The sequence below is a fragment of the Octodon degus genome, unplaced genomic scaffold (assembly GCF_000260255.1).
Source record: "Octodon degus isolate 3935 unplaced genomic scaffold, OctDeg1.0 scaffold00311, whole genome shotgun sequence".
In the NCBI taxonomy this organism is placed as follows: Eukaryota; Metazoa; Chordata; class Mammalia; order Rodentia; family Octodontidae; genus Octodon; species Octodon degus.
Genome location: NW_004524887.1, coordinates 1,462,653 through 1,483,243, shown reverse-complemented (window position 1 = coordinate 1,483,243; position 20,591 = coordinate 1,462,653). Strand labels below are relative to the sequence as shown.

General features: G+C 34.8%; 1 protein-coding gene across 1 annotated transcript in view; it reads left to right on the top strand.

Annotated features, from left to right (window-relative positions):
• Nucleotides 1-20,591, top strand: part of LOC101574641 (attractin-like protein 1) — a 699,390-nt gene that overhangs the window by 91,532 nt on the left and 587,267 nt on the right. The window contains exons 4-6 of the mRNA XM_004647547.2: nt 2,694-2,788; nt 4,995-5,073; nt 6,998-7,155. Of these exons, the coding sequence (XP_004647604.2) occupies nt 2,694-2,788; nt 4,995-5,073; nt 6,998-7,155 (332 nt within the window). The remainder of the gene's footprint in view (nt 1-2,693; nt 2,789-4,994; nt 5,074-6,997; nt 7,156-20,591) is intronic.

Below are 20,591 nucleotides of genomic sequence, written 5' to 3'. Positions count from 1 at the left end.
TAGGGGCTTATCAATTTTATTTAATCTTTCAAAGAACCAGCTTTTAGCTTTTTTAATTCTTTGAATTGTTTTCTTTGTCTCAATTGAATTAATTTCAACTCTAATCTTTATGATCTGTCCCATTCTGCACCTGGGCTGGGACTGGTCCTGCCGATGCAGGGTAGCAGGATGCTGTCCACACACTCGTAGGACCTGGGCTAGGACTGGGTCTGGGGGTTCTCGGAACTCGGCAGAAATTCCTACTCGGCGGGCAGGGTGGGGAAGGTACTGCGGAGTGGTTGGCGGCAGCCCGACAGGGTGGGAGAGGGTCTGGCCCACTCTGCGCTTGGGCTGGGACTGGTCCCGCTGGCGTAGGGTAGCAGGAAGCTCTCCACACACTCACCGGACCTGGGTAGGACTAGGTGTGGGGGTTCCTGGAACTTGGCAGAAATTCCTACTTGGCGGGTGGGGTGGGCGAGGTACTGCGGAGTGATGAGGGGCGGCCCAAGGGGGTGGGAGAGGGTCCAGCCCACGCTGCACCTGGGCTGGGACTGGTCCCGCCGGTGCAGGGTAGCAGGAAGCTCTCAACACACTCACAGGACCTGGGCTAGGACTGGGTCTTTTATATAGTCTCTCTGTTTGTCTCCTCAGCTGCTAGGATGACAGGTTTGGCCCAATGATCACAACCAATTTAAATATTCAACATAGAAATATCTTAAGTCTTATCTCCTCATTCCTTATCTAGTGTGATAAATTGCATTTATACCTGTAAATCCTATTTATTTAAATAGATGATGATTTTGATGATTTATAAATTGTCTGTTAGTCCTTTCCTAAAGTTGACTCAAAATTCTGGATATTCAGTAAATACCACAAACTTAGTCTTTCAGTACTAAATACCTAATTGTCTCCCAATTCACTGACTTTTATTTCTCAGTTAATGGTGTTTTTTGGGTTTTTTTTTAGATAAAAAATGAAAATACAAATTTACCTTTTTTTTGTTTAAAAATCTACATCTATATATTCAGCTAATCAGCTGTTTGTTGTAACTTCTGATATTTTAATACTTATCTTAATACAATTAGTATCTTAATTTTTCCCATGACATCCACTGCTACCCTGGTCACCATCATATATTATCTGTATCATTACCACAGCTTTTCTGAGAGTCATAGTTAAAACTTTATTTCACTTTCAGAATTTTTATTCCCTAAAATACATTTTATCTATAAAGAGATAATCTTTTTTTGCTAGAAAATGGTGTCCATGCACCTTCTCCTAAATAGGATCTGGAAGCCACAGATGACCTCCTCCCCCTCCATAGAGTAGATTCTTTGAACCTAGTACCAGAAAGAAAAAAAAAAAAAGTCAAGATGTGTCAGTGAGAACAGTAGGGAGATTTCTTTAGCCAGCATGGAAGAAGTACTGACTTAGAGAGGAAGGAGAAGGCAAGTGCTGAAGGACAAACACACTGTGGTCCATGGTTAGGGATGTATATGTGGTCTTGGAGGCCTCTGACAAGATAGATGGTCTAAGATGTTTTGCCAGAAAATATTCTTTCAGTCCCTTAAATGCTTTTATTCTTCTACTTAAGTTCAGGCTGCTTCTCATGACTTCATTAGCTAGGTTAATTTATAGAATTACTATATTTTAACAATTTTTCATATGATGGGCTTAGAAGGCAACAACAAACTAGGCAATTATCAGAGGATATGCTTATAGTCACAGCATGAGGCTGAGGAAGGTAGATTTGAGCTCTGTGTGAAAGCCCTGGCTTTAATCTCTAGCACCAAAGGGAAAAATGTAAATAATTTACCCTAATCAGTTATATTTTTACTCCTACAAATAAAGATTTTTTTACTTCTGAAATTTTAAATGTGCCAAAAATACTATAGAATACATCTTGTACATGAAAATTGGAAATATGTTATATGGCATAAGTTTCATTGTCAGTTGTAAGGATGTCTATAAATTCTTAAAAGGATACAAAAGAGAGAGGTCATCTTTATTTAAAATAATATGAAATTTTATACTGATGATAATTAAACATTATGAGCAATATTTTGCCCTTATGTAACATATGAAGCTATCAATGACCTATTTTACTTCTGTTTTAGCTTTTTGTATGGACATAATTAGAAATTACTTTCCTGTAAATTTCTTTAATCAATGTGTTGAAAGTCCCATGTACAAAATTATTTTTTCATGGAATTTTTTTCTAATAGATAATAGAAATGTGCATTGTAAATGTATAAGTGAATGTAATACAGTATGTTATCAAATATTATTTAGAGAATAAAGTTAATGTTTTAAAATACTTTTGATTTTATTAAAGTAGTATAGCAAGAGGTGTTCTTTGATAATTGTAGAATTTTGAAAGGAATAAAATGCACCAAAATGTTAAAACCATTTCTTTCTCAATATTCTAGATTACTTTTATTTCCTTTTTTCATATAGTATCCATTTATCTGAAGGGTTGATGCAGTGTTAAAGATAATAAATATTATTTTAATGAATGAAAACTTTTATATCTGTGTTTTCCTTTCTTATTTTTTGGAGACAGATATTTATCTTGTGCTGGCCTTAACTAGCCATTAGTATTTTTTGACAATTTCAATACAAAGATAGGTTAGAATTTTCATTTAACTTTTGTTTTGCAGGCAGTTTTTACTGTAATGTACATATAAGAATTCTACTTTTTCTTTCTCCCACAGACAGCCTTTTGATTGATTATCAGTTTACCTTTAGCTTATTACAGGAAGATGATCGCCATCATACTGCCATAAATTTCATAGCAAATCCAGAACAGGTAAAGAAGTATTATCTATTATAATGTAACTGGACTCATCAAAGGACAGAAACTTTATGTTGTCTTTCATTGTGATTTTATTCATCAGAGTTATAATACTTGAGACCTTTGTAGAAAAGGTCAATCCTGTTCTCATACAATGTAAATATCCTTGTGAGTCACCGAGTTGTGTATTTAATATTTTAGTTTTACAGTTTCTACACCTTTAAATATTAGATTACTTTTATATATACTTTTATAATGCATGTTAGTATTTATAACAGAAACTCAGTCTGATTTGAAAATAAAACTGACCTTATTCTCAGAACACTTTAGGCTGTGTTAATTTCTATTCTGTAGATTTTAAGGAGTGACCATATATTTTTTTCTTTTTTCTTTTCTTTTTTTTTTTTTTTTTTCGGAACCGGGTATTGAACTCAGACCCTTGCATTTCCCAGGGAAGTGCTTATTCCACTGAGCCATCACCCTGGCTCCCGACCATATTTTTTTGAATACATGTAAAGCTTTATTTTTTAAATGAAGATTTTTTATAGTATTTTCTTTGAATTATAATCTTTCACTGATTGTTTCTATTTTAATGTCAGCAACTCTATCAGTATGATATGAATGTATTCAGAAATGTGCTATAGGTATTTTAAAGTTATGACTTATTTTTTCATAATATAAAATTCACCCTATTAGTTACTTTTAGTTGTGCAGTACAATAGCATTACTTATTCTTTAATGTAGAATAATCATCATCTGTACCCAGTTTCAAAGTTTTTTCATGTGTCAAATAGAATCTGTGTGTCCATTCAATAACCATTTATTATCTCCTTTTCCCCCACTTAGTACCTTCATTCAACTTCTGTCTTTATGAAAGATTTTTTTCAGGCTATTTCATATAAACATAGTCATATAATGTCTGATATTTTTGTTTGGCTTGTTTCACATAAAATAATGTTTCCAAGATTCAACCATGTTGTATCATGTATCAGAAATTCACTCTGCAATTTACTTCATGGTTGTTAATACTCATTCCAAAATGTATGATTTTCTGAGACTTGAAAAATTTAATAAAAGTGGAATATCTCACTCAAACTTTGAAATTAAATAATGAGCTTACCAAATATAAATAGTCACACAAATTTTTCTAGATTAGCTACAATCTGGTTTACTTCTTTCTACTATCATTGCTTCTCTCAACATCCGGAAATCCCTTTGATTTCCAGAAATCCCTAATGTTTTAAATGTTCCTTACTTCATCTTTAGTTTTTACAGTTGAATCCAAGGGACCACACAAGAATTTTGATGGTGAATTACAATAACAAGTGTCACCAAAGATGCTAATACCATTTTTTGTTAACTACCTTTGATTGGAAGCAATCTCTGAAGTTGCTATATATCATTGATCAAGCCTTCCTATTTATGCTATAAGAAAATAAAAATAAATTATAGATATCTTTATATGTATCCATTTCCTACATATTGAAAATTGGTTTAATTTTAACCCATTGTAAATCACTTGTAGTCAGTGGTTTTATGTGAACAATTTCTGGAGCGAGTTTCTGTGTGACCCGGTCTTGTTAAAATCATCAACATCTGCAAAAATATTCTAAGTGATTGACTTTATAATTTTCAGAGGTGTTAATGATGCTTTAATAATGGTAATGAACTTTAAATAATTCTAAAAAGTTTTTATAGACCTTTAGTTATGGTTCCCTAATTTCAAAAATATCTAAATTTAGAATGGATAGAGGATGAGCAAGGTGTATGGTGCACATCTGTAATCATAACTCTCAGGAGGCTGAGACAGGAAGATCATTGTGAGTTTGAGGCCAGCCTGGGCTGCATAGTGAGTTCAAAGCTGGTTTTAACTACACAATGAGATCGTGTTTCAAAAAAATTCAGCATGAATTAAAAACATTAGTGCTACCAATAATTTCTTGAAGGAACGCCCTATATACCCATTTAGAGAAAAGGCCAAGTATAGCACAAAAGACAAATAGAGAAGATTAAAATCTGCTTTGGAGTTCATCACACAATTCATTTTGTTTTAAAAAATGAGATCTATAATGTTAATCACAACTATACCTATTCAATTTAAAAGTTATCAAATACACAGAGCTTGAGAAATTTAGCATAGGCAAAGTTAAATCAGTCGACTACATTGTATGCTTCCATTTTATTTTCACGTTCTTAACTTTAATATTTTCTTTCTTGTTAGTCAAACAAAAATTTGGATATTTCAATTAATGCATCAAACAACTTTAATCTCAACATTACATGGTCAGTTGGCTCAACAGGTAAAAATATTTTGGTGTCAAATTTCCTTCATATTTGGTCCTATATGGAAAATTTTCTAGCATGTTTTATTGTTCATCTAAATAAAAGCTGAAAAGTTACATGCTATAATCTTTGTATAGTTATTGGTAAAGATAAAAAGTAACTATTAACAAAGCTATATTATTTTTTGATATTCTTCCTTGTTTGATTAAAATTAAGTGACTAACAAATCTTATACACCACTTAATTTTTTTTAGAAAAAGGGTATGTTGTGAAATGTAGAGGTCTTTAATTCAGATTACTTTAACAAATGATGAGATTGAAATTTAAATTAACCATTAGAACTGTACATTTATTAGCTCTTCTCTTTACTTAAAAAAAAAAAACTACTAAATTCTTCTATCCAAACTGATAAAAGAAACAACTTGATCTATTATTTTCAAGTTGAGAAATATATTCCATCTTGTCTGCTTCAGTTCTAAGAATAGGCCTAAACAACCACATAGCCCAGCATGGTAGGGCAAATCTGTAATCACAGCATTTTTGAGGCTGACACAGGAGGACTGTTGCTAGTATGAGATCAGCCTGGGCTACAAAGTGATTTCAAGGCCAGTCTGAACTTCACAGCAAGACCCTATCTCAAAAAGACAAATCAGAAACAAAAATACTACATAAATATGTCTTCCACTCTACGCGTTATAAATTGAAATTACTGACTTGTAAAAAGTGTAACTATGATGAAATTCAAATCTTTATGTTGAATTATATATTTGTATGCTTATCTTTAAATACTTGTATTTTGTTATACGGTTCTGGAATCTACATGTTAAGAAGGCATACAAAATAATTTTAGAATAGTAGATCAATTTCAAATTAATTCCTTTACTGAGCATACTAATTCTAATTAATTTTGCAGTTCATTAAAGTGGAAGTCTTGTTAAAATTGTTGGAAGGGCTTTATTACATTTGATTAACTTTAGTAAATATTTATTAAGTGCCCAATCTGTGTTTAGCTATTTGAGCATTTAGCTCATGTTTCAAATTGTGGTGTTCTCCCAAATTATTTAAAGTGGTGATGGTTCAATTTGTGGTAAGACAAATAAATTAATTTATTTTCCATTTTTAGTTGAATTAAGACATATGTAAATATGGTCTGATTTGTTTTGGAAGGCTCTGTGAAGTATTAAGTAGTAGGAGCTCAAGTTTCTGGTGCCATATATAGGCCTAAATTCCAAAATTTATTGTTATTAGTGATGAACTTGGTATAAATGCTTTAGTCTTTATCAGGATTAGCTTTAAGTTTGAAAAATAGGGATAATATATCTAGAAGTATAGTATATCTAGAGTATAATTTTTGTTAGAAAAGCATATAAAGGCTCAAATTGAAGGCCAATTACATTGTATTTAACTAATGGTATCATTTTTTTTCTTTTCAAAGTTTTATTGATAAACATATAGCAATGAGACAGTTTCAAATCAAATCGAAAGTACAGTTTCAACAAATAATACACTGCATACATTCTTCTTAGTGGTTAATTGCTGTACAAGATGCAGACTTGTGATCCTACTTACAAACACTATTAGAAAATATCATTCTATTCATTAAGAGAATGCAACTATATATCTATCCCAACCACTTTGAATACACAGATACAAAATGGACATTCATAGTTATACCCCAATTTTTTTAAGTTCCGTTGTTGAATATTATAGGTGTGTAAACTCAGCTAATGGTATCATTTTTAAAAGTAATTTTTATATACTGAGTCTATTTGTGTTAAATGTATGGGATACACATTTTTTGTCATTAAAAATTGTAAGCATGGCCATAATTTAGTAATTATATAAGACCAATTATACAAAATAAATATATTAAGTGTTTTCAAATTAATTAAGATCCCTGTGTTGTAGTACAAATTAATCTTCTTTTTACTTACACTTTAGCTGGAACCATAACTGGGGAAGAGACTCCTATAATTTCCAGAACTAATATAAAGGAATACAGAGATAGTTTTTCCTATGAAAAGTTTAACTTCAGAAGCAATCCTAATATAACATTTTATGTGTATGTGAGCAACTTTTCCTGGCCAATTAAAATACAGGTAAGTGTTAAGACCATTTATTTAAAATGATCATTCAATATTTTCTTATAAAATAATCATGTTTTTCTCCAAAAAGATGATACATTTCTTTACTTGAGTTATGCTAAAACATGTACTGACCGTTAATAAAAAATGTTTATATGTGTCAAGATATGTCTGCATGAAAACACATACAAATACTGTTGAATCAACCAAAGAATGTATTAAAAATTTTAATGAAGATTAAAGTCTAAAATATGCAACAAAATTTGAATCAACTAGGATTTTTAAGTTTTCTGGTTAAGTTTTTACTTAATTGATGTACCTACTTTGTTATTCCTACTACATTTGAAATAATTTATGCTAAAATAGTATTAGTTTTGTTTTTCCATATAGAGAATAAAAATTAATTGGTTACTAAACTTTTAGGATTAGCAATACCTAGATATTTACTTTTAAAAGACCACTGCTTGTGTAAGTAGTGATTTCTTAATGGATGCCTTCTTTGTCATTTGTTTCATTCTAATTTTTTATTTTTAAAGAGAATATGAAATATTAAAAATATATTATAAATGATACAGAATTTCACTACATAAAATAATAGGAATTAGCAATGATTTTTGTATTGCATAAAATTGTCTTCAAATTATTTGTTTAGATTACCAGATATAAGCATGCAAAATCAGCAAAAAACAAAGTTACAAAAAATTTCAAAGAAGAAAAATATTAAGCATTAACTACTCCTTTCCACAGATCAGTAGAAATCATCAGTACAATTATCCAAGCTATCCTCAGTATATACATACATATTTCTTTTTCCCTTCTTTCTTTCTTTTGTCCTTTTCCTCATGTCAGTTTTTCCTTCCCATTGAAAAGGTTCTTTCTCTTTCACAGTATGCATTTTACCTTTCATATTTTGTTTACTCTTTCAGGTTATTCTTATGAGACAATACAATGTTTGTATGTATGGGTCTGATTCATTTCACTTATGACTATGGTCTCTAGTTGCATCCCTTTACTTATAAAAGCCTTGAGTTGTTTTTTTTTTTATAACTGAGTAATACCCGATTGTGTAAAAGTACCACATCTTTTTCATCTGTTCCTCAGTTGATGGGCATTTGGGTTTGCAAGATTTAGCTATTACAAATTATGCTGCTATACACATGGGTGCACACATATCACTGTAGTACATTGTTTTCAGTACATTTGGAAAAATAACTAGGAGAGGAATAGCTAGATCAAACAGAACTTCCAATCCTAGGCTTCCCAGAAATCTCCATACTGATTTCTATCATGGTTGTACTATTCTATACTCCCACCAATGGTGGAGAAGAGCTCCCTTTTCTCACAGCCCCTCCAGTACTTGTTATTGGTTGACTTCTTGATGATGGACATTCTTTCTGGCATGATATGGAATTTCAGTGTTGTTTTCTTTTTTCTTTTTTTATTTTATTGAGAAAGAAATATCAATGAGACACTTTCCAAGCTGATTAATAGGACACTTTCAATAATTAATACATTGTACATTATTATCTTCTCAGCGGTCATCCACAGCACAAGGAGCAGCCAGGACATCCTGTCCAAACACTACTACCACAAATCCTTCCTCTCACTCAACCAAGTGAAAATAGCCATTCATCTATCCTAACTATTATGTATATACAAATACAAAATGGTCCTTCATCTGTATCCCCCCTCTCCAATTCAGTCCTGTCAGAGATGGGTCTTCTATTGGCATCTAAATATTATAGGTGCTTGAATTCATCAAAACAAACCAACACAGTCCAGTAGTCCAACATAGTATGGGGTTGTCTGCAGAAGTTATTGACTAGATCCTTTTACAGTTCAGCATATTAATATGGCTTTACTTTATATACCTCATTTTATACTTTTCTGCTGGATGGTTAAGATCAAGATAAAGCAAGATCTATATAACAAGAAATGTAACTTTTGTATCTGATAAGGTCAGTCAAGTCCCAGGATTTACCCTGTAACCCTGTACTGCACTTTGTAGATCCTTTGTCAATGTCAGCCATGTGGATGAGTCACAGCCAATGCTTGACCAATTTGCTCTCTGCGAAAGCCTGAGAGAAAGTTTTCTCTCTATGAGACTCTCCTTGGGGACACTATACACCATTGATCACATTCCTCTGTGGCTCCATAATCTCCTTGATCAGAAAATTTGGGGCACAACTGAGTTACATGATATTTTAGTATGGGTTCTCCTATTTCCTCAGTCTTCCCTGACCTTGAAAGTCTAGAGCCAAAATGTTGGTGGACCTTGCAGCCTTTCCTTTTGTCCAATTTTTAATCTGAAAACTCAGGTTGTTAATCCTCCGAAGAGAAGCTTATTATTACCCTGCAACATATGCAGTTCAGTTTACCCTAACTATCTGACTAAATATCAAACATCTTAGGCATGACATGGAACAGGTGTCTTCCATCAATTATTGATGTGTTGAAATTTAAGTCCTTACAGAATATGACAAAAAAGAAAATAGGAATAAGCATGTATTTTTACACAGAAATTTAGAAATCTAACCAATATGCAGAATTGTAGCAGGAGAGTCTTGAGATTTTTCTTTCTTTTTCTTGTGTCTTTTTTTCATTTGTTAGCCATTTAAAAAAAGAAAAAGCAAAAAACAAAAAAAAATCTTACTTGTGAGACAGTATGGTAATAATTGGAATGTCATGACGAGAAGTATGTACTTAGAAGACCAGAATGACAGACATTCCAAGCATGACCCTTCTATTACATATTGCTATCTTCAGGGAAGTTGCTAGGTTCACAGGTATTAGCATATATAGTTAGTCAGGTTGAAAATCCTACCAATTGACTGGTAGTTTCAAAAACTTGCTGATGTTTCTCAGGATCATTGCCTTGCCCATCTTGTGCATACAAATGTATTGCTTTCTCCCTGTCCTGTTTCCCAGCTTTTCTCCTTACCCTTTCCTCATTGTCCAGTCCTCAAATTCTCTCTTTCCTTTTAGTTGTGTTATACCTTTCTATTTGTATTTCTTCTTTTGAGTTCTTATACTAAGGAGACTATACAATATTTATAAATGTGGGTCTAGTTTATTTCACTTATGTGTATATCTTCAGGTGACAACCACTTAAATACAAATGCTTCAAGTTTATCAATCTTTATAGCTGAGAAATACTCCATTATATAAAAATACCACATCTTTTTCAACCATTCCTCATGACAGGCATCTTGGTTGTTTCCAAGATTTGGCTATCAGAAACTGTGCTGCTATAAACATAGGTACACATATATCACTATGATATAACATTTTCAGTTCCTCTGGGAAGATTTGCAGTAGGGAGATAGCTGGCTTGAATGGAATTTCCAGCCCTAGTTTCTTAAGGAAACTCCACAATGATTTCCATAATGGTTGCACCAGTCTACACTCCCACCAGCAGTGGAGAAGGGTTCTCTTTTCCCCACAACCTCTCCAACATTTGTTGTTGGTTGATTTCTTTATGATAGCCATTCTTTCTGGGGTGACATGGTATCTCAGTGTTGTTTTAATTTGCATTTCATGGATGGCTATTGATATGGAACATTTTTTCATATATTTATTCGCTTTTTTAATTTCGTCTTCTGAGAAGCGTGTGTTCATCTTGTATGCCCATTTCTGGATTGGGTCTTTAAATTTAGGGGCCCTAATGTATTTTAGTTCTTTGTAAATTCTAGAGAGCAGACCTTTGTCTGAGTGCTTATTAGTTAAGATTTTTTCAAAATTTGCGGGTTGCCTTTTCACTTTGTTAATTTGTTTTGACTTGCAAAAACTTCTCAATAAGAGCAGATCCCAGTTTTTAATTCTTTCAAGTGTTTCCCGTGCAGTTTGATTTTTGTTCATTTCCCTACCCCTATGTTTTCAAGAGTTCCTCCTACTTTCTCTTCCAGGAGATTTAGTATTTCTGTTTTAATGTTTAGATCTTTACTCCATGTTGACGTTAGCATAATGCATGATGATAGACCTGGGTCAAGTTTCAGTTTTCGACATGTAGAGATCCAGTTTTTGCAGCACCATTTGTTAACGAGGCTATCTTTCTTCCAGTAAGCGTGTTTGGCCACTTTGTCGAAATTCAGGTGGCTGAGTGTTCAGAGAGGTCTCTGAATCTTCTAATCTATTCCATTGTTCCTCAGGTCTATTTTTTGCCAATACCATGTTGATTTTATTGCAGTAGCTTTGTAGTATAATTTCAAGTCCGGAATTGTAATGCCTCCTCCCTTGTCTTTGTTGGCCAGGATTGCCTTTGCTATTCTAGGTCTTTACTCGTTCCACATAAATTTTAGGAAGGATTTTTTTAGGTCTGGAAGGTATGTTGTCTAATGGCTCTAGCTAATGATTCCAATACTATATTGACTAGTAGGGGTGATAGAGGACATCCTTGTCTTGTACCAGATCTAAGAGTAAAATATTTCAGTTTTTCCCCATTTAGAATAATGTTAGCCATTTGGTTATAGATGGTTTTTATCAAATTGAAATAGAGGCCTTCTGTTCTAATATTTTGTAGACTTTGAACATGAATGAGTGTTGGACTTTGTCAAAAGCCTTTTCTGCATCAATTGAGATGATCATGTGGTTTTTAGATTTGGCTTTATTATTATAGTGTATTCCATTTATAGATTTTCGAATATTGAACCATCCTTGCATCTTTGGGATGAATCCTACCTGGTCAGTGTGTATGATCTTCTTGATGATTTGCTGTATTCTTTTTGCTAGGATTTTATTGAGGATTTTTGCATCCATGTTCCTGAGTGAGACTGGCCTGTAGTTCTCTTCTTTTGTTGTGTCTTTCCCTGCTTTTGGAATCAGTATAATACTTAACTTGAGGAATGATTTTTACAAGACTGCTTACTGTTCAGTTTCATTGAAAAGTTTGAAGAGTGTAGGAACTATATCTTCTATAAATTTCTTGCAGAATTCAGCTGTGAATCCATCAGGATCTGGACTTTTCTTTGTTGGCAGCCTTCTTATTACATTTTGTATTTCATTGACTGTTATTGCATTATTGAGAGTTACTATATCTTGTTGATTCAGTTGTGGTAATTTGCACCTTTCTAGGAATCTGTCCATTTCTTCTGTGTCTTCTATTCTGTGAGCGTAAAGATTTTCAAAGTAGCTATTGATAATCTTCTGAATTTCCACTAGGTCGGTGGTGATTACATCTTTTTCATTCCTTATTGCTTATATTTGAATTTTTCTTTCATCTTTTTGATGAAGTTAGCTAGGGGCTTATCGATTTTATTCAGTCTTTCAAAGAACCAGGTCTTTGATTCGTTAAGTTTTTGAACTGTTCTCTTCATCTCACTTGAACTAATATCTGCTGTAATCTTTATGACTTCTTCCCATCTTTGGGCTCTGGGTTTGCTTTGCTCTTCCTTTTCTAGAGGTCGGAGTTGCAGCAATAGGGTGTTTGGTTGTTCCAGTTCTGTGTTCCTAATGTATTAGTTCACAGCTATGAATTTTCCTCTGAGAATTGCTTTCATTGCATCCCATAAATTCCGATAAGTTGTGGTTGAATGTTCATTGAATTGTAGATATTCTTGAATTTCTTGTTTAATTTCATCTGTTACTCATTGATTGCTCAGTTGGGTATTGTTTAATTTCCATATATTTAGGGGTTTTCTCTGGTTTCTTTTGTCATTTCTTTTCAGTTTCATTACACTATGGTCAGATAATATGCATGGGATAATTTCTCTTTTCTTGCTTGTACTTAAGCATAACCTATGAACTAGGATGTGGTATATTGTAGAAAATGACCCATGTGCTGCTGAAAATGAATGCGTATTCAACTGTGTTTGGGTGAAACAATCTGTATATGTCCACCAAGTCCATTTGTTCCAAATTCTGGTTCAGTTCTGCTACTTCTTTGCTCATTTTTTGTCCAGTTGAGCTATGTTTTTTAGATAAGTGGGTGTTCAGGTATCCTATTAAGATTGTGGTCTTAGGGCCGGGGAGATGGCTCAGTGGAATAAGCGCTTCTGTGGCAAGCACAAGGGCCTGAGTTCAATCAGTTCTGCAAAAAAAAGATTGTGTTCTTGGATATTAGATTATTCATGTCCATTAAGATTTGTCTTATATAGTTGGGTGCTCCTGTGTTTGGTCCATACGTATTTATGAATGTTACCTCTTCCTCCTGAATTTTTCCCCTAACCAGTATATAATGGCCTTCTTTATTTCGTTTGATCATTCTTGGTTTCAATTTGAGACTGTTTGAAAACAGGATTGCTACTGATTTTTTCTGAGGTGCTGGGGCATGTAGTATTGTGTTCCATCCTTTGACTTTCAGCCTATGAATGTCTTTTTTAATAAAGTGTGTTTCTTGTACACAGAATGTTGTTTGTATTTTGTTTCCTGATCCACTGTGCCAGTCTTTTTCTCTTAACTGGTGAATTGAGTCCATTTACATTAATGGTTATAATTGAAATGAGTTTACTTATGATTGTCATGTTATTTATATGCTGTTGTTTACTCCTTTTTCTCCTGTGTTTAATCGTTTGCCCTATTTAGTGGAGTCCTTTCGTTCTCATTCGTGGAGTTCTGATCATTTTGGTCCCTCTCTAGATCATCTTTCAGGAACCTGTGTAGGTTTGGCTTTGTCATCATGAAATTCTTTAGTTGTTCTTTGTCATGGAAGTATTTCACTTCTCCATCAAACTTGAATGGAGTTTTGCAGGGTATAGTAGTCTGGGCTGGAATTTGTTTTCATAGAGGACCTGAAGTACTCTGCTCCATGCTGTTCTTGACTTCATGGTTTGTGAAGAGAAGTCGGCCGTAATTCTGATGGGTTTTCCTTCTAATGTGATCTGCTTCTTTTCTCTAGCGGCTTTCAGTATATTATTCTTGTGCTGGATTTCTGGGATCTTGACTATTATGTCTTAGTGTGTTTTTCATTGGGTTGTAGTTATTTGGCATTTTGTATGCTTCGGTTACCTGAATGTCAGATTGTTTCCTCATATTTGGGAAGTTCTCTGCTATTACTTCTGCCCATATTCTTTTTATAGCTTTTGTATTGACTACATCTTTCTCATTGATGCCTGTTAGTTTTACATTGTTCATCTTTGCATTATCTTGCAGGTGACGGATTATTTTTTCCTGCATCCTCGTTGTTTTTAAGAGATCCTTTCTTATCTTTTCACTAGCTGCACCAGTGTCTTCATGATCTGAAACTCTGTCTTCACTTTCACTCAAATGGTTTTGCAGGCTTATGATTGAGATTTTAATTTCCTCTATATCTCCTTGACTCTGCTTTATTCGATCTATTTCCTTCATGTATTGCCCATTCAAGGAATCCATCATATTTCTAATCTCCTCTATTTTTTTTATTAATGTCTTCTTTATAAGAAGTTATTAATTCTTTTACTGCGGAATTTTTTTCAGATTGGGTTTCTTCCATATGTTTCTTTATTTGATTCTTTACTTCAGATGGTATGAATTCAAAGATTTTTTTTTTTATTTCAGAAATTAATTCTGCTCTGCGTTCCTCTCTACCTTTCTTCTGTTGTTTCTTTATTTGCGACGCTACTAATTCATACATTTCAGCTGAGCTATTGTCTTCTGCACTTGTTCTGGGTGGGCATTGGGTTTCCCCCACATGTTCCTGTATTAGATTCTTTTTTTCACATTCTATGAATTCAGACATTTCATTTTTCATTTCAAGAATTAATTCTCCTCTCAGTTCCTCTATAACTTTCTGCTTTTGTTTCTTTACTTCCAATGCTGTTAATTCATTCAATACTGCTGAACTACTGTCCTCTGTACTTGTTATGGCTGGGCTTGATTGCACTGGCCTGAGATTGCACTTTGGTCTTTGTCTTTATCATTTGGTACAGCAATGACCTCTGACCTCTGGTGTAGAACTTTGGTGCAGTTATAATCTTAGCACCTACTGAAATCGGGTGCAGATCTATGAAGGTTGAGTTTATACACTTATGCCTGGCCTGGATCTGTTTGTTGTGTTCACCTCCTTCCTGCTGCAGCCCTTGGAAGTGAACATGTTGTGCCCTTCTGGCACAATAGTGAACCTGTGGTTCCCCTCTGTTGTGTCCCTGGCCCACAGAGCACAGAGGAGCACAGAAGCTCTCCCACACACTAGCTGGGTCTAGGATTGGGCTGCATCAGGGATCCCTAAAGAGACACAGAAGTTCTCACTCGGCGGTCTTGGGGGTGGGGGCTCCGGAGGGTTGCAGGGATCCTGATGGCATGGTAGATGATCTGACTCACACAGGTGCCTGTGTTTTGATCTGGAGGGGTCCCGCAGGTACAGGGAACTCAGTGTGGTTTTAATTTATGTTGCTTAGAACCAGTCCTAGCCTAGGCCCGGTGAGTGTGTGGGAGAGCTTCCAGTTACCCTGCGCTGGCAGGAACTACTGGTCCCAGCCCAGGCGCAGCATGGGTGAGACCCTCTTCCACCGCCTTGGGACGACCCCCCTGACTCCGTAGTACCCCCCACCCACCGTGTAGGAATTTTTGCCACGTTCCGGGAACCCCCAGATCCAGTCCTAGCCCAGGCCCAGTGAGTGTGTGGAAGAGTTTCCTCTCTCCCCTACTCCACCTTGTCCCCTCCAGACTCAGCTCAGGCCTGGCATACAGGCCTGGGTGAAACCCTGCAGCTGCAATCCCTGAGAGAGTGTAGAGGATAGAACCACCCAGCTAGTCCAGGAGCAGAACATTTTACCAGAGGGGCACAACAGGTTCACCCCTAACGACAGCAACAGGAAAGAGCTGAGCACAGCAGCCAGACTCAAGCCAGGCACAGTTGGATAAATCCAAACTTTGTAGATCTGCACCTGAACTTCAGTAGGTGCTAAGGTTATAAGTACAACAAAGATCTACAACAAAGGTCAGAAGACAGTGCTACACAAAATGACAAGAAGGAACAAAATGCAATCTCAGAAGCCATGCCCACCCATAACAAGTGCAGAGGATACTAACACAGAACAAATTCGGAATCACACAGCTGAAAGCAATGAATCAATGGCTTCTGAAATAAAGAAACAGCTGCAGAAAGGTATAGAGGACCTCAGATTGGAAATAAAAAAAATCCCTGAATTAATAACATCTGCAGTAAGGAATCAAATGCAGAAACATATGGAGGAAACCCACTGCCCACCCACAAAAAGTGCAGAGTACACTAGCTCAGCTGAAATGTATGAATTAATAGCGTCAATAGTAAATAAGCAACAGCAGAAAGTCATAGAGGATCTCAGAGTGGAATTGTTTTCTACTAGCTCAGCTCAAATGTACGAATTAATAGCGTCGATAGTAAATAAGCAACAGCAGAAAGTTATAGAGGAACTCAGAGAGGAATTCTTTTCTCAAATAAAAGAATTCTGAGAACTTATAACATCGGAAGTAAAGAATCAACTACAGAAACATAGGGAGGAAACCCAATCTGAAAAAACACTGCAGTAAAAGAATTTGTAACTGCTTCTAAAGAAGACATTGATAAAATAATAGAGGAGCTTAGAAAAATGACAGATTCCTTGAATGAGCAATACAGGAATGAAATAGATCGCATGAAGCAGAGTCAAAGAGATATAGAGGGAATTAAAATCTCCATCACACGCTTGCAAAACCGTTTAAGTGAAAGTGAAGACAGAGTTTCAGATCTTGAAGACGCTGGTACAGCTAGTGAAAAGGTAAGAAAGGATCTCTTAAAAACAACTAGGATGCAGGAAAGAATAATCCCTCACCTGCAACATGATACAAAGATGAACAGTGTGAGAATAATAGGCATCAATGAGAAAGATGGAGTCAATACAAATGACATTAAAAAAATATGGGAGAAGTAATAGCAGGTAACTTCCCAAATATGAGGAAACAATCTGACATTCAGGTAACTGAGGCATACAGAACGCGAAGTAACCTCAATCCAATGAAAAACACACAGAGACATATAATAGTCAAGATCCCAGAAATTCAGCACAAGAATAATCTACTGAAAGCCGCTAGAGAAAAGAAGCAGATCACATTGAAAGAAAAACCCATCAGAATTACGGCCCATTCCTCTTCACAAACCATGAAGGCAAGAAGAACATGGAGCAGAGTACTTCAAGTCCTCTATGAAAACAAATTCCAGCCCAGATTACTTTTCCCTGCAAAACTCCTTTCAAGTTTGATGTAGAAGTGAAATACTTTAATGAAAAATAACCACCAAAATATTTCATTTTGACAAAGCCAACCCTACACAGGCTACTAAAAGATGTTCTAGAGAGGGACCAAAATGATCAGAGCTCCACGAATGAGATCAGAAGCAACCAACTAAATAGGACAAGCATTAAACTCAGGAAAAAAAGGAGTAAACGACAACAAGTAAATAACATGTCAATCGTAAGTTAATTTACATTGCTTGAATTAGCAGTGATGTTGAACATTTTTTCATATATTTATTTGTATTTTTTCCCCTGAAAGGTATATGTTTTTGAGTTTTGGAGTCCTGATTCTTAAGAAATTCATAATATGTTCTAGAGAGAAGTCCCATGTAACACACACACACACACACACACACACACACACGTCTAAATTTTTCCCACTCTCTGGGTTTCCTTTTTACTCTGTTGATTTTTTTAGATGCACAGAATGGTTTGAAAAAGATGAGATCGTATTTGTTGTTGAAATTTTTCCTATGCAGTTTTTTTTTTTGTTGTTGTTGTTCATGAACTCTCTACCTATCTATATGTCTTTAAATTTGTACTTATGTTCCCCTGTAGAAGATTTAGTGTTTCTGTTTTAATATTTAAATCTTTGATCCATTTTGACTGTAGTTTCAAGCATGACAATAGACCTGGGACCAATTTTATCCTTTGGCATGTGGAAAACCTATTTTTCAAGCACCATTTAATAAACAGGCTTTCTTCCGTGAACATTTCTGGCTCCTTTTTTTCAAAAATAAGGTGCTGAGTGTGTTTGTAGCTGTGTATACATCTTCTAATCTGTTCCTTTGACCCACATGTCTCTTTCTTTTGTCACTACCATGTTGATATTATCATCATAGCTTTGTAGTGTTAAGTTTCAAGTCAGGGATTGTAATGCCTCCTGCCTTTTGTTATATCCCAGCATTGCTTTTACTATTCTAGGTGTCTTCTGGTTCCCAATGAATCTCACCTGATCATGGTGTATAATCTTAAGTTTGCTGTATTCTGTTTGCAAATTTTTATAGTACATTTTTGCATCTATGTTCATTAAAGGGATTGATCTATTGTTTTCTTTTTTGTTGGATCCTTCTCTGGTTTGTTTTGGTAACAGAGTAATACTTACCTCCAGAAATAAGTTAGGGAGAATTTCTTCCCTTTTGATTTGAATGAAGAGTTTGTGAAGCTTTGGCATGAAATCATCTCTAAGTTTCTTATAGAATTCAGCTGTGACTCTATCAGGACCTGGAATTTTTTGTTAGTATGTTTCTTTATTATAGTTTCAATTTTATTCACTGATATTTGGTTATTGAAAATGTTTATATTTTCTTGATTCAGCTTTGCTAATTCATGAGTATCTCAGGTTCTCTCAATTTCTTCTGAGTGTAAAGATTTTCTAAGTAGTTATATTATTGAACTTGTGAATTTCTTTTTTTCTAAATAATTTTATTGAGAAACAATTAGCAATGAGACAGTTCCAAAAGCAATTAGTAGGACAGTTTCAATAATTAATACATTGCATATCTTTGTCTTCTTAGTAGTTATTCACAGTACAAGACACAGACATGATGTCTTGTCCACAAACAGTATTAGTACAAATCTTTCTATTCATTGAATTAAGAGAAAGTAGCAGTATATCTATCTTAACTATTCTGAATATACAGATACAAAATGGTCCTTCATTTGTATCTTCCTTTTTTATTTTTGTCAGAAATTGATATTCCATTGTCATTTAAATATTATAGGTGCATGAATTCAGCAAAATATTCCAATATAGTCCAACAGTCCATAATAGTAGTGGGTTATCAGAAAGATGGGCAATTTCAGAAGTTGTTGACTTGAGCCTTTTACAACTCAGCTTATTAATATGGCTTTACTTTTTATACTTTGTTTTTATACTTATCTGCTGGATGGTTGTTTATTCTTATTTTTTAAAATATTTTTTAATTTTTTAAATTTTTTTATTCTTCATAGTCTTTAGGGACTTCAAGTTTAACATATCAATACTTGGTGAAAAATACCTGTTGCATGTTATGTCTAAGATATTTGATATTAGGTTAGATAGTGAGGTTAAGCTCAACTGCCTACATTGTAGGGTAATAATAATAAGCTTCTCTTCTGGGGGGTTAACAACTCAAGTTTTTAGACCAAAAATTAGAGAAAAAGAAGGGCTGCAAGGACAGCCAACATTTTGGCCCTAGCCTTTCAAGGTCAGTAAGGACTCAGGACATAGGAGAACCTGTACTGTAACATCCTGTAACTTAGTGGTGTACCAAATTTTCCGATCAAGGAGATTATGAGACCACAGAGGAAAGTGATCAGTGATGTAGAGTGTGCCTCACGAGAGTCACGTGGAGAGAAAACATTCTCTCAGGCTTTCATGGAGAACAAGTTGGTCAAACAATTTCCATGACTCATCCACATGACTCACACTGACAAAGGATTTGCAAACTGTGCTACAGGGTTTCAGGCTAAATCCTGCAGAGATTTGACTGACTTGGCAGATACAAAAGTTACACTTCTTGTTATATAGGTCTTGCTTTATCTTTGTCTGAACTTGTGAATTTCTATAGGCTCTGTAGTGATTTTGCCCTTTTCATTGCTTATTGCATGAATTTGTGGTTTTTCTTTCTTTGATGATATTTGCTAGAGGTTTATCCATTTTATGTATTGTTTCAAAAAAATCTCTTAAATTCATTAATTTTTCATTTCATTTTCTTCATCTCCATTTCATTAATTTCTGCTCTGGTCTTTATAATTTATTGCCTTGTTTAGGCTTTGTGCTTGATTTTCTCTTCTTTTTCAAGGAGGTTGAAGTACAGCATAAAATTTTTTTGGGAGGCCTGTTGTGTTTTCCTGATGTTATGGTTTGTGTATAGGTGTCCCCCCAACGCCTCAGGCAGTCTTGGGGCAGCTTTTGGAGTTTGTGATTGATTACTGTGGGTGTGGATGCTGCATCTGCCTTGGGGCAGGTAATTTGCATTACAATGTAAGGTGGGAAGAGAAGCTAGTGCTTGAGCTGCTGCTACCCCTGTCTTGTGCTCTTGCTCTTTGCCACGACCATGGAAGGTTGCTTTCTGCTCTGTGCTGCTCTACATTGGACCCAGATGTGTATGGACTGAAACCTCCAGTAACTGTGAGCTAAATAAACCTTTCCTTCCTTCATTTTGAGTGTCGGGTATTTGTCCCAGCAACGAGTAAAAAGTAACTAAGACACCTGATGTGAGAATTTACTGCTTCAAATTTCCCTATTAAGACAGCTCTCATTGAAAAAGGAGGGCTACAAGGAAAGCCAACATTTTGGCCCTA